Source organism: Myotis davidii, unplaced genomic scaffold (genome assembly GCF_000327345.1).
Source record: "Myotis davidii unplaced genomic scaffold, ASM32734v1 scaffold1330, whole genome shotgun sequence".
NCBI classification, from domain to species: Eukaryota; Metazoa; Chordata; class Mammalia; order Chiroptera; family Vespertilionidae; genus Myotis; species Myotis davidii.
In genome coordinates, this window is record NW_006283826.1 from 2058555 (window position 1) to 2075617 (window position 17063).

Here is a 17063-nt window from a genome sequence, read left to right on the forward strand (position 1 = left end):
ACACTGCATTCCTCAAGAGACATAACAGGACTCGATCAGCAAAAACATGGAGAAGTACCTGTTGGAGGTGCAGCTCAAGGGTGGGTGTCTAGAGTTTTGTCTGCCTTTATGAGAAGTTACATTTTTATTGCTTCTCACCCCTTAGTCCTGACACTTCCAATGGAAATAAAAGACCGGATACAACTGACTAATGAGGCATCTGCCAGAAAACACAGGATGTTCCTGCTTGTTTTAATTCCAAACAACATCCAATAATTGGATGTTTCCCCAGCAGCTAGAGAGAGATGGCTAACACACCTGGGAATTCAAGGACTTGAGGAGTAAAGGATTCTAACAAGGAGAATGTTCCCCTCCTGGTCCCTGTACATGTCCAATTATCATGATGACAAGGCACTCAATAGGAACCAAACACTGAGAGACCATCCCTAATGGTTATATCTTGGGGCAAAATCCTTATATACACTTGGCATAACATTTGTCAAGTCAAGTCTGATTTCTTTTAAGCCCAGGCTATTGGTCTGAAGCCACATTATGAGTCCCAAGAGGGGGCACGGTCTTTCTGAGGTTCACGGAGGGTGGGGGCCCAGACCCTATGGTACCTTCACAATTTCTTGGGCAATCTGCCTGGTTTTATTGACATCCAAGACGATCTTGGCGTCGCGCACCACCGAATAGAGGGTCCGTCCTTTACAGAGGCTGGAAAGGACGAGAGAAATGGTTGGTAGCTGTTGAGATGAGGGTGACTTTTCCCGGCCGGTGTGGCTCAGTGGTTGAACATCAACCTATGAACCAGGAGGTTACGGTTCAATTCCCGGTCAGGGCGCATGCCCGGGTTGCGGGCTCGATCCCCAGTAGAGAATTGCAGGAGGCAGCTGATTGATGATTCTCTCTCATCAAGGATGTTTCTCTCTCTCTCTCCCTCTCCCTTCCTCTGTGAAATCCATAAACACATATTTTTAAGAAGGGGTGACCCACACAGTTATGAGAAGTGACACATAGTAGGGAGGACTTGTGGACATGCCCTGGTAACCCCCTGGGATAGTAAGTCTGGGGCAGGAACTCGGGCTGGTTCTGGGAGGCGGGTCTGGGAGGAAGTTCTTCTGGGCTCTCCAGGATCTTCACCAGCACCCACCCCCACCCCAGCCTCCAAGGACACCTGCGGAGTCTAGCGAGTTTCCTCTCCCAGGGTGTCAGGAGGGAAAGCTGGGCACACCCCAACGATGGACGGGTCCTCAGACCCCCCTCAGACAGCACTATGCCGGCCACTCATCCCAGCTGCTCCTGCTCGCCCGGAGTCGCGGTTTGTGGGGACAGTGATAAAAGACCAGCAAAGTAGCCGCTGATGCATACTAATTACCATCAGCAAATGATGCATTAGAGTCTTCAGACAGAAGTGTGTAAACACCAATAATACTTCCCCCAAACCAGATGCCTGTCTAGATAGAGGGTTTTTCAAACTATTTTCAGCCTCATTGAGTTCATTTCCAGGACCAGTGGTTTAAGATGAATGACAAGATGGGAAGGGACATTATGCAGTGAGAGTCACACCTTCTCATTTAGTTGCTGGCATGCACATCTGTCCTTCCCCTGCAAAGTGAGCCCGACCAGGCACTCACAGACCAGGCCCTCAGTAAACAGTCACTGAATGAACAAGTGAGTGAGTAAGGGAGGGGATGAATGAATGAATGAATGGAGTTCCAGATTCACCGGAGCATCCCTAGGCCCTAGCACCATGTCTTGCTCACAGGGTCCAATGTTGGCTGAAAGAAGCCGGAATGACATTAGGCAAGTTCATTTTCCATCTACGTCAACATAAGAGCTTGCATTTTTCTTTGGTCTATGACTTTATTGCTAAAATGCCATAGGCATTCTATTCATTTCCTTAGTATTCACGGAGCCCTTGCTGTGTGCTAGACTTGGTTGAGATAGTGTGGGTGAGGTCAGAGCTCTGGTATTAGATGGTTTCAGTCTGAATCCCAGCTCTCTTCCTTACTGACTGTGTGTCTTGGTGTGGGTGACTTAACCTCTCTGGCCCTCCGTTTTCTCATCTGTTAAAGGGAACTAATGATTCCTACCATGCATAGTGAGAGTGAGAAATGGAGCTCTGTACCATGCTTGGCACTTGGTGGGAAGTGTAAAGAGTGGTTAGGAGAACGGGGGCCTAGAGCTAGATGCCATGGGTTAAGGTCCTGGCTTGTCAGCTACTGGCTGTGTGACCCTCGGCAGGTGAGTTAACCCTCTGAGCCTCGCCTCTGGTTCACTGTTAGTAAAATGCTGTCAATAGTTCCTGCTTTCTAGGGTTTGTAAGAGAATCACATGAAATCAGGTGTGTAGACATGTAGGCATCTGCCCATGCCTAACACATGGTCAGTACTCAGGTAATGCTGGCCACTAAGAGAGGTAGCAGATGGTCAACACACACTTGTGCAAGCCTACATAAGTTCACACACACACACACACACACACACACACACACACAATCTATTATCTCTCTATCCATCCATTCACTCACCCAAAATGCTAGCTCATGATCTCTAAGATTCACCTCCTCACCTGCTTAAGGTGAGATTCCCAGGGTAGCTGACTCACAGGGAGTCTGATTCACCTGTCTGGGTTGCTGACTCAAGGCTGCCCCCCATGGCTGGTGAGGCGGGTGAGCAGGCAGTGTGTTTGCTGAGGCTATGGGGGGCAGGGGAGGGAGAGCTGGAGGTGGGGTGGGCTGCGCAGCCAATTAACCACATTGACATTTAAATATTCCCAAGGTGGGACTGTGGGTGGATTCCCTCCCTTGGATACTCCGTCCTGAACAGACACCTACACTCATTACAGGGCAGAGCCAAGAAAATACCATCTCGCGGCAGATGGCACAGCAAACAACTGCAACAGGCTCCCGACTCTCCGACTCCCCTGCTCAGGAAAACCAAGACAGGTCACAGGCTTCAAACGTCCAATCCGTCTTCTTCCCGCGCACACCCTCCTCTCCAGCAGCAACCGCTAACGTCTGCTCCTCTACTACCTCATGGCGTCGGGAGCCACGGGATAAGCTAACGCTGACTGGCAGGATATAAATGGTATGCCCACAGCTTGGTGCGTCTGCTATGTGAAATATACAAATAACCCACGACCAGCAATTTCTTCCCTAACGAAGCATGTACCCAGCAGGCATGCATACTCGCATCACCCACACACGTACTAGAATGTACTAGAATGTTCCAGAATGTTAATAGCAACCTATCCTAATAGCCCCAAGCTGGAACTAACACAAATGTTTATCAACTGAAAAATGGATAAATTGTCGTTTATCTATATAAAAAGAACTATATTCATACCGTTCTGCATAATAAACAAACCATTGCTAACTGCAAAAGAAGTGAATGAAGTTCATTAAAATGTTAAGCAAAAGAAGCCAGACACAGAAGACTCACACTGAATTTATACAACGTGAAAAAGACGGGCAAAGCTTATCCACGTGCCTCGAGTCAGCACAGAGGTGACCCGTGGGGCTGCGGGGGCCGTGAAGGGCAGGCGGCGATGCCCTGGCCTTGATCTGGGTGCCTGTTCTATGGAGATGCATTTAGTGAAAATCCATAGGCTGTGCTCTTAGGATCCAGACACTCTGGCGGGTGTTATTCTTCCCCAAAAAAAGTTTACTTAAAAAAACCGGTAAGAAAAGGATGAACACTTACTACATGGCATGGGAATTTAAAAGGAAATCTAAGCCAAGACTGACACCCTAGGTGTCCATTTCTAACGTCCTCCCTGTCCCCAGGGCAGTGTCTGCAGAGCAGCTAGGAGCTCCCGAGGCTGGCTGTGCCCACCCAGGTGTCTTTCGGGGGCTGAGTTGGGGAGCAGGTGCAGGGCAAGGGCTGGGCTCTCAGCAGGACGAGGCCTGAGGCAGGTGTCCTGTGTGCTGAGGCCTGGGTTGTCCAGCCAAGTCAGTCTAAGTGTCCAGGGCAAGTGCTCTGTGCTTGGGATTTCTGTGGCTAACAGGGTGCCCTAAAGCTGCTTGCAGGTGGGCAGTGGGGAAGGGATGGGAAGAGAGGAGGAAGGCTTACTGAGCACATGCATGAGGCTTAGCTCAGCTCCCAGTGTTATATGGAGACTCAGAGCAGTAGAGGACTGGCTCACAGACACGCAGCCATGACCAGCCTGCTCCTGATCTTCCTCATCTCGTCCTCCATGGTGTGGGTACCCAGTTACTGGACGTGATTTTCAGGCCATTAAAGAGACACACAGCCAAGTGAGCCCACATCATGTTTCTACTGTTTACTACTTGCTGGATGATATTGGGAAGTTACTTTGACCTCAGTTTCCTCATCTGCAAAATGGGGATGAGAGTGACAAAAGAGCCCCACTAGGTGAGTGTTCACACTGTACTTAATTGATTCCATCTTCTCTGAAATGAGACGGCATTCACTGACAGGCCACAGTTTCCCCGGCACTGTGTTTCTTTGTAGCACATGAAGTAAATGCTGTATCATCTAACTGATGACATTGTAGACTGAAGGAAGTTTGGGATGGGCCCGTTTTACAGATAAAGAAACCTAGGCTCAGAGCAGTGAGAAGAGCTGGTGTTTGAGCCCAAGCAGCCGACTCCAGAGCTCATGCTCGTAACCCCCATCCCTGCGTCTTCACTGTCTCTGAGGCTCGGGCATGTCATAGGCCCTCGGTGAAGGGAAACTGTGATGTAGCTACAAATGGAGATCAATGAGGCCTGCTGGCCTCCACACAGTGTCAGTCTGGGGGTCAGGAGAAGGTGTTCTAGCGGCTCGAGGAGATATTTAGTAGCCCTCTAACTTCTGGAGCAGTAGCCCTAGGCACGCATACACACACACACACACACACACACACACACACACACCCCCTCTCAGTATCTCTCTCCTCAACATTTTTCCAAGAAGAGGAGCAAAGACTGAAAATTTCTTATCTCGTCCACAGGCCATCATCTCTCCCAGCCCTGGCTCCAAGCAGCTCATGTAAGGTCGGCTTTCCACCCCGCATCCCGGGTGACACAGGGAGCCTTTTGGCCAAGATGACACAGCAAGTGTGAGACATTCGTTGTCAAGCAGCCTTACAGAGGCTGCCAGAAACAATGACATAAAACCATGTGGGTTTATCTCAAGGGCCTCCGTCCAAGCTGACTCATTCTGCCCAAACAGTGGCTGGGACAGAAATCTGGCAGCTCACGGCGGCCACTTCCTGTCCCTCCCCCAAACTCCTCACCACCAGGCCCAGAACCCAGGCTGGGGTGGATGGTCGGGAGTGTGCGGGGGCAGCTACCTCTGGAGACAGACCGGTTATCAGCCCAGCGCTGCCACCTCTGTGCCCACGGGGCCTTGGGGACTCACATGAGGATGCCCACAGGACCCACGTTTGTAACCACGGGAACACGTCCACATCCCGATCCTCAGAACCGGTGCCGATGTGGACTTACATGGCAAAGGCCCTGGCTGCTCCGAGGCAGCTGGTTTCAGTCAGATGTGGTGTTAAAAACACTGGCTGTGTCAGCAGGGCCCCTCCTCCGCCCGAGGTCTTCTAAGCACCTTTCAAAACGCAAAACCCCCATTTAATTGCCCTCTGCTCCTTCCCCCTCCCTTGAGCAAATAAATCCCATTCCCAGCAACAGGTTGCACGCGCCATCAAATTCCAGCCCCAGGCCCAAGCTTCCAGGTCGTTCATGAATCCAACTAGGAAGATATTAAACCTTGTTGGGCCTCTGGGGCCTTCTCATAAAAAATGCCAGGTGAGCTTCCTAGACAAATGGGAAGTGCCAGAAAACAAGTGAGGAATGCCAGCTGTTTGCCACCTGCTTAGCTCCACGTGCGCCCGGGACGAAGAGTTATGGAGTTCCATTAAGCAAGGGGCTGGCTGGAGGCTCCTGTCCCAGGTGGAGAAAGACGCCAGTGGCCTGCCAGGCCGAGAAATGTGCAAAGCAGGAGCCTGGCTGCCTGGAGAGCAGGCTGAGATTTTGCTGAGGTTCTTTCCCTCCCACCCCCTCCGGCCTTTGATGTTGCAGCAAAGCTCTGAGAAGCGGGAGGGGAAAGGAGGCTTAGACTCAGTGTTCCTGGGTTCTTCTCTCGGGGCACTTTAAGGACTGGGGTGGGGGTTCTTCCCATTAGGGGGCGCTCCTGCCGCTGGGACCCACGCATCTGGTGACATCCTGCCCTCCCAGGCCGGGCTTCACAAAGGAGGGAGTGTCCCAAGGGCACAAGCAGCCAGCTGGGGAGGTGCGGGCTTCCAGGCCACTTCCACAGCAGCCTGGCTAGTCCTCTGCCTCTTGTCACACTGCATGGTCCGGCCACCATCCAACACTTGCTCTTCTTGACCTTGTCCAAACACACCCCGGGGCAGGCTGCTCCCTAACTCTGCAGCACATTCCCTCAGCATCTCCTAAGGGTCAGACTATGCATCTCCTTCGGTATCCCTCGCATTGCAACCAATCATTCCAGAACCACAGTGAGATTTTTGCCAGACCAGCCAACTCGTATTATCTGTCACCTCCTACTAGTTTCCCTTAGATGCACTGCCTTTGGAAAGTAAGTGGCTTTTACACTTCCTACCATTACCTTCTAGCATGACCAGGGTGAAAGCAAGGATCCCTAGCCCCAAAGAAATGTAAAAATAAACACCATGAAAACGAACACATTAGAGAGCAAACGTAAATCCAGCTTGGCACTGTGGCCTGCCCCAGGACCTGCCGTCGAGGCCGCCATTTTTTGTTTTTAAAGAAAGTTTAGCAAATGAGGGTGAGGGAGGTGTTAAACACAGGACTGAACAGAGACTCCTCCTGCATCCACGGGGCTCTCTCCACAGGCACTCCGCCAACCTTCCTCGAGAGACACCATGTACATGAGGCAATTCAGGGGCAGGAAGCTTAGGTGACCTACCCAGGGGCCCCGGCAACAGGCGACAGGGTCAGGATTTGAGTCCAGATCTCGAATCCTCACATCTTTCCGGATTTCATAAGATCCCTTGGGAAGAGATGATTTAGCCCAGGAGAAACTGATGGCCGGACCTCTACAAACCCGTTTGTCCATGGAGCTTCACTGAGGACTCCTCCCTCCAATTCTAGGCTTTTCCTTCCACCCTCCAAATTCAGGGCCAGCCCATGGTCCATGGGGGCCTCATTGTCCGTTTGCTGCTTCTGTGCGGGAATGCCCAGCTGTCCCCCAGAGAAGCAGGGCAGGCTGAAGAGGCTCGGTCATCCGAGAGAGTCTGCCAGTCCAGCGGGCAGCACACAGCTGGCCACGCCCGGGGGTGCTCGGGAAATGTTCCCGGGATGAGTGAACGGAGGAGTGCAGGAACGAATGACTCCCGCCACCTTCCTTCCCCCCACTGTCCACTGAGCTGGAAGGGCAGTGCTTATGACAAGGCCCGTCTCGCCGACTGGCTTAGCGCACGGAACTGGCCATGAGACCAACCAGATGATGGTGGCGAGGAAGCCTCCAGATGCTTCCCTGAGGTTGAGGCCTCCACTTTTTGTTTTTAAAAGAAAGTTTTGTTTTCAAAAGAGGCGCCACGTGGCATCAAAACGCCAAGCAGACCACTGGCCCTGCCCCCAGGGTTGGGTACCGAAACATATCAATTCTGGTTCTCTGACCACAACCACATTTAAAAAGAAAAAGCTCAACAGTAGACTGAATATTCTGTCTTTAAAAAGTATATACATTCCACCTAATCTATATGCATTAAAAACCCACAGAGGATTGACTCTGAGGGTGTTAGCAGAACTACTTCCTGGTAGTGGGATTAGGAGCTTTTCACGTTTTATTTTTTCTTGCTGCTTATCTCTCTTTTCTAATTTTTCTCCCATAAACACGTGTTACTTTTGTAAAATGAGAAAAAAAAGCGAGGAAAAAAACACCTCTGAATCAGACTGAAATGAAACCAGCCACACGTGTTCATGCTACAGACAGTTTGGAAAATATTGAACTGGCGACAGACTGAGATGAAAAAGTACAGTCTGAGCTGAATCCATACTCCAGGCAGCTGACTTGCTCGGAGCTTCTCTGGCTGCGACTCTGAGGGGGGAGGCAGTTTCTGCTGGTCTTTGGCACAGGGTTCAGCATGTTCTGGGCAGAGGGCAAGTGCCTAGTGCTGCCCGGAAGCCTGACAGCAACGCTCTCCCTGGAAAAGTCCAATCCTCATTGAGGAAGACAGTTTACGATGGAGTTTTTAATGTAACCGTGTGGCTAAGAGGGGAAAGGGGCAGATCAGTGATGCTTGTAACCCCAAATGGCCCTGTCCTCTCTGCCCGGGTGACCAGGGGCCCAAGAGAATGACTGGAGATGGCAGGTGAGGAGGGGAAGGGCAGGAGGGGAGAGGCCCTGGGAGGGAAAGGAACTTGAACTAGCATGTCATCACCCCCCGAGGAATGGAGAAAGTTTAGCGACAGAGGAAGGTGCTGGGAGGAATGGTTCCTTTCAGAAGCAGAAGCAGAAGCAGAAAAAGCGCTGTGGAAACGGGGCTCCTGGGGAACACAGCGCTGGGGTCCAAGTGGCCCTGGTCCTCTTGCCTTTGGGCAAGTTGCTCAAAACAAAAACAGGTGGACCAAGCAGGGCCTACCTCACAGGTGTGGGGGATTAAATTAGAAAGGCCTGCAAGAGAGAGACAAATTCTGCTCCACAGCGCCCCCTCCCAGGCCTGTGGGGCACTTCACTTCCCCGTCTCTAGTTATGCAGCACCACTTGACAGGTGGTGGCCAATGAAAGTGACCTATCACTTCCTGTTGGGGGCTGAGAAGCCCTTTGCGATCCTCTCACTTGTTTTGTGCCTCTGTGACCATGGAGGCCATGTGATGATAAGACAGGGCCAGGAGATTGGGAAATCCTGGATCCCGGAGTAACTGCATGGAAGACACTGCCCTGGAGCACTGCCCGCCTATGGCAAACTTCATGTAAGAAAGCAACTCTGAGTGAGCCACAGGGACTGTAGGATTGTCTGTCACTGCGGCATAAGCCTATCCCATCCTGACTAATAGAACAGGTAATAGGGTTAGTGCCTACAACATAGAAAGTGCTCGATAAATATTGGCCATTACAGCTAATTGGTGGACCTCAAAGTACAGAATCACTGAGGTCATAAGAAGAGAATGGACAGAAAAAGGGACAAGAGCAAAATAAACAAAAATCAGATATTCCTACTGGGGTCAAACTTTTACGGGGAGCATTGCCAGGGAAACCAAAACCTCTGAGACGGCCGGCAGCTGTTTTCCTCGGCACTGAAGACAGCCCGGTCCCGAATGCCCACAGGCACCTCCATTTGCACGTTAACTGGGCAGCACGGTGGTTTTAAAGAACCAGAGGTGGACGGGAGATTCAATTTTGTGTTTTTGTTAATAGCTTTCTCCTGCTCCTTGCAGATAGAAAGCAGGTCACCCCAGGGATTGACCTCACCTCTCAATCATTTAAAAACAGAAAATGAATGTCCAGAGAGGTTAAAATTACAGATTCTGTGCCGCGAAAGGCTGTCACGTGACAATGTTGCATCTTCATGGGAAAGATGAAAACTCGATGTAATCCTATTACGAATATTTCTGTTAGTCGCCAAGCCTTACTGTGGTAATCTGTTACAATTCAAAGTCCCGTCATTCCCCAAATCCAATTTAGAAGATGCAGGAACAACATGCAAGTATGTGAAGATTTCTCAAAGATGAACGAAAATCATCACTTGAGTTCATTTGGGGTTCTTTCTTTCCCCTAAGCTCTTAACTCCCGGGCACCAAGAGAATTCCTTCTTCATGTTTTTCTGATAAATCTTGCCCTCACAGGCCTCCTTAAATCCCACCGACACTCTAGCTTCTACCTTCAAAGCTTCGAGGGCAAGGATGCAGAGATCTTAGGCTGGAACGCTGGTGGGAGGGGGTGCCCAGGCCTGGGGCTGAGATATATAGAAGAGAAGTTAGGACCAGCCAGACCATTCCTTCTACACAGCTCAGAGCCAGAGGCCCGACCTCATGCCAGTTCCTACACTGTCCGCTCCACCAGGGTGGAAGCTGACACATCATTTCAGCCGCACTGTGGGCGGTACAGGCGGCCTCATTGTACATGGGGAAAGGGAGCTTCAGGGTTTACCCCAGCCGTGGGTAAACTACGGCCCGCGGGCCGTATCCGGCCCGTGTGAAATGAATAAAACTATTGAAAAAAAAGACCGTACCCTTTTATGTAATGATGCTTACTTTGAATTTATAGTAGTTCACACAAACACTCCATCCATGCTTTTGTTCTGGCCCTCCGGTCCAGTTTAAGAGCCCATTGTGGCCCTCGAGTCAAAAAGTTTGCCCACCCCTGGTTTAACTCAAACCCTGGAGCCAGCACGTGGCTGCCCCTCCGGCCAAGAAAGGACCCCAGGCCTCCGTGTGTGTGTGTGTGTGTGTGTGTTTGTGTGTGTGTGTTTGTGAGTGTGTGTGTGTGTGGTTTTCATCGAGCACCCAGCCGCTTGCTCAACCTGAGCTGCTCACACTCAGGGAACCCCGTGCAAGTAACCAAACTCCTTGGAGCCTACAGGAGATGGAATGTGTGTGTCCCACAAAATTCCTATGTTGAAACCTAATCCCAATATGATGGCACTGAGGTCGTGAGGCTGGAGTGGAATTGGGTTGTGATGGGCTTAGTGCCCTTATGAGAGGGACACCAGGGAGCTCCCTTGCCTCTTCCATCGCGTGAGGTAACACTCACAAGACGGCGTCTACGGATGGCGAAGCGGGTTCTCACCAGACACTGACTCTGTCCACACCTTGGTCTTGGACTTCCCAGCCTCCGAAACTCTGAGACATAAATGGCTGCTGTTATAGGCCACTGGGCCAGGGTATTTTGTTACAAGCAAAAGACAGAGCCGGTTCTGCAAACTGGGGACAACTATATTCACCTCTCAGGGTGGCTGTGAACTTTGGTAAAATGCTCATTACAGTGCCTGGCACACAAGAGGACTCAGTCACTACCCACCCCTATTATTACAAGTGCTCATCTCGGAGGGTCAAGGGCTTCTCCCTTTGGTGCCCCGTACACTCCCAGTCGGCACCATTTCTTCCAAACCAACTGAACCACTGGTGCTTTTCCAAATGCGGCATCTCCTTTCTCCTACCTCCTTCCCTCTGCCCCCTCCATCAGGAGCGCTCTTTCTCCACTCCCCGTTTCTCCCGAAATGTCTTCTTCTTCAGGAAATAGCCCATCTCACTTCTCTCCGAGTTCCCGTCACACCCTTCGCACACCCCCCTTCAGACGACCCTTTCCATGTGGTGCAACGATGGCGGTGCTCCTGCCTGTCCTGGCTGACTGGGGGAGGGAATGAATTATTAACAAAGCCATTTTTGAAATTTTTGATTATGGACACAGGTCTTGAGCATCTAGGGCCTGGAACAAACCTTCCAAGTTGATACACACGCCACCGTATCGGGCCAAGGAAACATCATCTCTGTTAAAATTAGAAGCGAAATGTCAAGGCTCTCAGAGGCAATTTCATAAATAATTCCAACTAGGCAGCCCAGCAGATGCAGGTGATGGATTTCATTGGCCCTCCAGGTTCTATGTTAGCACACTTGCTGGCAGCCTGAAAGTGACATTTCTCTCCCCAGCCAGGTTCACCTCTTTTCCCACTGGGTAAACACGGATGTACTTTTTTGTAGTTGTCAATTTCAGGTTGCGATTTCTATCCCTGTTCAGTCCAAGTCCATGGGCAGGAGGGTCTGTTCGCTTCAGAGATTCAGAATCACCATCTTCTTGGTGCCCAAACAGCCCTGGGTTGCCTGCAAGCCTGTATGTTGCCTCCCAGTACGGCTTCAGAAACCACACGGGAGATGGGGAAAGGGAGCTGGGTCCAGAGGCTTTTAGGAGAAAAGTGGAGAAAAAGACCTTAGATTTTTCCCTGCAAGGGTAGAAGCTGGACAGAGAACAAGGAGAGCGATCAGGGGCTTCACAGTAAAACACAGGCTCAGGCCTGACTGGTGTGGCTTAGTGCTGAGCATCAACCTATGAACCAGGCCGTCACGGTTCCATTCCCCATCAGGGCACACGCCCAGGTTGAGGGCTCAAACCCCAGTGGGGGGCATGCAGGAGGCAGCCAATCATTCTCTCTCATTATTGATGCTTCCATCTTTCTCCCTCTCAGAAGTCAATAAAAATATTTTTTTTTAAAAACTCACACAGGCTTGGGCACTTCCTTGCTGAATAACCCAGGCACATTATTTAACGACTCGGTGCCTCCCGGGCTCATTCTACCCTCATGGGGAGTCCACGAAATGCTGAGATGTGAATCCTGCCTCCACCACCGCAGGCTGCTTTATCTTTCTGAGCCTCAGCTTTTCATCTGAAAATGGACTAATCCATCCAGGGTGGCCCCCGGGGAGCTACAGAAAATGCAGCTCCTCATTCTGGGGATCACAGCAGTGATAGCACGCGCATTTCCTTTCTCCCTTTAAGTAACCACCACAGGCATGAATTCACACGACAGGTGGGTGACTGTCTCCTGGGTCCCAGGCTGTGTGCTAGGCTCTGGGGGTCACGCAGCTCAACTAGACAGCCTGGGACCTCCCGGAGCTTGCGGTCCAATGAAGGTGGCGGATGCCTACGCACCCACATCCCATCAGGCCACACGTGTGAGGAGGGGCACGGAGGAGCGCTCAGAGCTACCACCTGGGGGAAGGGGCTGCTGTGGGGAAGGGTTTCCAGCAGAGATGCAGAAAGGCAAAGGGAAAGCATCAGCCAGGGGCTCAGGTAAGACATCATCCCAATGTCACTGGGTCATTGGGGGCTCAAGGAAGACCATGCACTGCTGGCAGGAAGCTGGGGGCTCTTGTTTCTGGTGAACCCCAATGCCTCTTAGTGGCCTTCGATTTCTCAGCTTCCCTCCCTCCAGCCTGCTCGCCACACAGCAGGGGAATGAACTTTGTGACTTCTCCAATGAATCACTACCCGCCCCCCCAACACCACCCCCATAAAGATGACTAAAACCATTCAAATAAAGGTTTTTGCAGGGGCCCTGGTACCTAGTAAGAGGGGGCAAACATAGGTTTACAGTTGTGGGTACATGAAACACAGCGTTTATTCTTGTATTATTATTTATTAATTATTGTATCATTTTTCCATACAAACAACTGTACATCTGCTTTTGTCTCCCCCTGTGTTAACTATCATTAGGAGGCTTACGCCCACTCTTCCAGTAAGAACTATTCTTATCATCATGGCTTCAGCATCTGCTTTTCTTTGGAAACTTAATTTTGTCCCAGGAAACCTCAATACCCACTTGCACCCAAGATACCTAACAGGGTAACAATAGTGATGTTAGCTACCAATGGTTGGGTCCAAGCTTTATCTTAGGCATCAAAGAAATATACCACACCGTTGTTACCACAATTTCTCTCCTCAATAATCCTGATAATGAAGCATGGTCTCCCCTTGCAGAGAATGACTAAAGCTGCCGGAAGTCCTAGAGGCAAGGCTGCGCCTGAGTCTGTAAGATACTGGGGCCCTTGTCACCATGTGCTTTTTAAGATTTTACCTTTTATTTATTGATTTTAGTGCAGAGAGAGAGAGAGAGAGAGAGAGGGAGGGAGGAGGAGGAGGAAACATTGATTTGTTGTTCCACTTATCTATGCATTCATTAGTTGATTCTTGTATGTGCCTTGAGGGACTCGAACCTGCAACCTTGATGTATGGGAACAATGCTCTAACCAGCTGAACTACCCAGCCAGGGCTCACCATCTCTTTGATTCTGAGAGGGGAAAGAGGTTTGACATGGATCATTTTGGGAACTATTCAGCAGTTCCTAATCCTGGTTTCCTGACAGAATTACCTGGAGAGCTTAAACAAAGTGACATCCAGCCCCACCCCAGATCAACTGAATCCAGGTCTTTTCGGGGTAAAGGGTGGAGTCCAGGCATCACTCATGATTAAAAACCTCTCCAGGTAATCTGAATAGTAGGCCAAGGTACAAAACTACTACTGGAAAAGCTACAACCACTCATTTTAACTCAATAAAGGGGGAAAAATCATTTTTATTGAAATCCATCTAAAAAACTATTTGCTCCCTCATATTTGTTTTGATATTTGTTTGTTTACAAAACACCTTCATCTTTCTGGTTTAATCTATTTGAAACGATTCTGTGGTATAAGGATCAGTGTGACCATTCTACAGATGAGGAAGCTGAGGCCCACAGAGCCCAGAGACATGCCTGAGGCCATCCAGCACCAGGATGGAAACCAGGTCTCCCAACTCCAAGTCCCAGGGGCCTTCCTCAAACAAAAGGACCAGAGATCTTCAGGACATTTACAGAAAGCCAGGGCCATTCATCTCACACAGGGAGGGAGTTCAAGGGACCTGGTTTTGACACCTGATCTCAAAAAGTGTTCTTACTAGGGTTGGCTTTTATTGTGATAATGAAATGGCAACATAGAGCCAATTGTCCAATTCGGTGGGAGGGGATGGGGCAGGAGGGGTGGGCTGCTTCTTAGAGAGAAGCCATTTTAAGATAAAGGGAAGGTTTCTGGCTGCCCGGCAGGAACCATGAAGGCTGGAGGGTGTCCACCTGTCACCCGCCGCCCCATCTGCCTGGGGTGAATGTGCTGAGGCTCTGACACTGGTGGGTTTTCTTGAGTGGGTTAAACACAGCCCCTGATCTTGCCTGAACTATGATTTGCTTAGCAAACACTTTCCCTATAAATAATGAGTGCGTACACCCAGCCTGCTGCTGATAAATTATTATGAGTTGGGACTTAATGGGGTGTAAACTAGGCAGTGAACAGCGCTGCCTTTTGGTCTGCAGCCCCCACCCCACTGCCGACCTCTCCACAGTGTGCTAAGCTACCTCAGAGCCTACTAGATTGCGCCCCCTTCCCCCCAAGATCACCCTCTGAGCACCCTCTCCTCCTTTGGTTACCACACTCAGCAGCACAGAGGGCCATAAAAATCAGGACCAAGGCAAGGAGACGTGAAAGCCAAGATGATTCGGATTCTTTCAGCCTGTTGCCTGGGTTTTCATTTGGGTGGTCTGTCTCTTTTCACCTCTGGGCATGTGACGCACAGCTCATTTCCACAGGTGTGCAGCCTGCTGAGGCTCCCATCTGAGGCTGCTTCTGTAGCTGTGGGCTCTCACCAGTGATACCAGACGATGCCGACCACTCGACCCTCCGGTCTTGCCTTGCTTCGAGGAGTCGGCTTTAATTATGACCCGCTGTCTGCCTCCACTATGTCCCGGAAGAGAAGCCCAAAGTACTCATTCCCAGCAACTGGCAGTACCTGAGAGAGAGCAGGCTCTCAGCTACCATTCCTGGAACAGCTAAATGGCCAGATACTCATGAGTGGGTGGATGGGTAGGTGAAGGGATGGACTGAAGGACTGGAGGATGAACTGATGAATGGATGGAGGAGTGCTGAGTAGGAGATGTTGAATAGATGGATGATGGGAAGAACAGAGGAGTGGATGGGAGAGTGGACAGATGAATGGATAGAACAGTGGTTCTCAACCTTGGCTGCACATTAGAATCACCTGGGAATCTTTTTAAAATCCTGATTTCTGGGCCTCATCCTCTGGAAATTCTGTTTCTTTGTTATTAATATTGTGGCCCCACCCCATAACAAAGAAACAGAATTTCCAGAGAATGAGGCCCAGAAATCAGGATTTAAAAAAGATTCCCAGGTGATTCTATTGTGCAGCCAAAGTTGAGAACCACTGGGATGGAAGGATGCGTGGAGGATTGGTAGTGGAGAAGAATGGGTGGGTAGAGAGCTGGGTGGGTATATGAGTCTGTGAAGGGAGATGGGTGAATGAAATGATGAGAAGTTGGAGGGATGGATGAATGTATGGCTGGGTGGCAGGATGAGTGATCACCTACTCCTAAAGGTTTGGCTTAGGTCACCCAACCCCAGGCAAGGAGGTAAACGAGCCAGCTAAAGATCAAGTATGTTATAATCATTTCACAAACAAGAAAACTGCAAGCTAGACAGGTTGAAGGCTTGTCTAAGACCACACAGCAGAAGAAATTGAACTCTTGGCTCCTCCCTCCCTCCCTGCTTTTCCCTGCTGTATTCAGCGCTGGGTGGAGGCCCATCCCTCTGGAAGCTGTGTAAACAGAGCCCGTTTTTCATCTCTGACTCTGTAGCTGGTGATAAAATAAGCCCCAGGGATGTGCCAGCATCAAGACTGAAAGCAGGCAGGAAGGAGAGGCCAGAGAGAGCAGAGTTCCTGCGTGCTGATTAGCAGGAGAGAATAATGACACACTGGGCTGAAACGAGTCTTGAGAAGCTGTCAAAGGCAGCCCTTCTTGCTTGGAGAGGATCAATGCAGGTGACTGAGACGCTCAGACAGTCCCTGATGGTCTACAAACTCCGCCAAGCAAGCCTGCTGGGAATCCTTTTCTGCGCCTCACAGTCCCGAAGGACTGTGCTAACGACTGCCTCCAGGGACGGGCCTCAGCTGGGAAAGTCTGCAGTGGTTCTGAGCCTTCCTTGCCTTTGAAGATCTCTGATCGACTCCCCACTTGGCACTCCTTCGGGTCTTTTGAGCACCTGGAGGAACGCGAATCCTCTGAATCCTCTTTTGAAGAGGACTCAGAGAGGAATCTTTTGATGAAAAGCAAGAGCAGCGTATCAACCACAAGGCTTGTTCCTGCCAAAGTGAGATGACAAGAGGGCTGGGGAGCGGGGGCCCTGCTGCTCCTGTCATTCACGGGATGAGGACAGTCATGGCCGCAGAGACCAGTGCAGGGCCTGAGCCTTAGGAAGGGGGGCTCATTGCGGGTCCCCTCAGTTGCAGTCCCAACTCTAAGATGACACAGTGCAGCTCACACCAGCTGTATGTCTTTGATGAGCCACCTCATCTCCCTAAGTCCCAGGCTCCTCTATAAACGGGGACAGCAATTCAATGAAGCAAAATCTATAAAGCCCTTAGCACAGAACTCAGCGCGAAGTAAACGCTCAGCAGATATGTTCCCTTAACCAATATCCAGAGTGCCATTCCGTAACAAAGCCCTCTTTCCTATCAGAAATGATGAACCAAGCAACCAACTGCCCTTCCTTATTGTTACAGGACAGTGATGAATGAACATCCATCACTGGTTCTGAAAACAATAC

The 17063-nt window shown here is 50.4% G+C and overlaps 1 protein-coding gene across 1 annotated transcript in view; it reads right to left on the reverse strand.

The window, feature by feature from the left end:
• The window catches only part of KSR2 (kinase suppressor of ras 2), a 272026-nt gene that overhangs the window by 12811 nt on the left and 242152 nt on the right, over positions 1 to 17063 (reverse strand). Inside the window, exon 15 of the mRNA XM_015567589.1 lies at positions 600 to 696. Within this exon, the coding sequence (XP_015423075.1) occupies positions 600 to 696 (97 nt within the window). The remainder of the gene's footprint in view (positions 1 to 599; positions 697 to 17063) is intronic.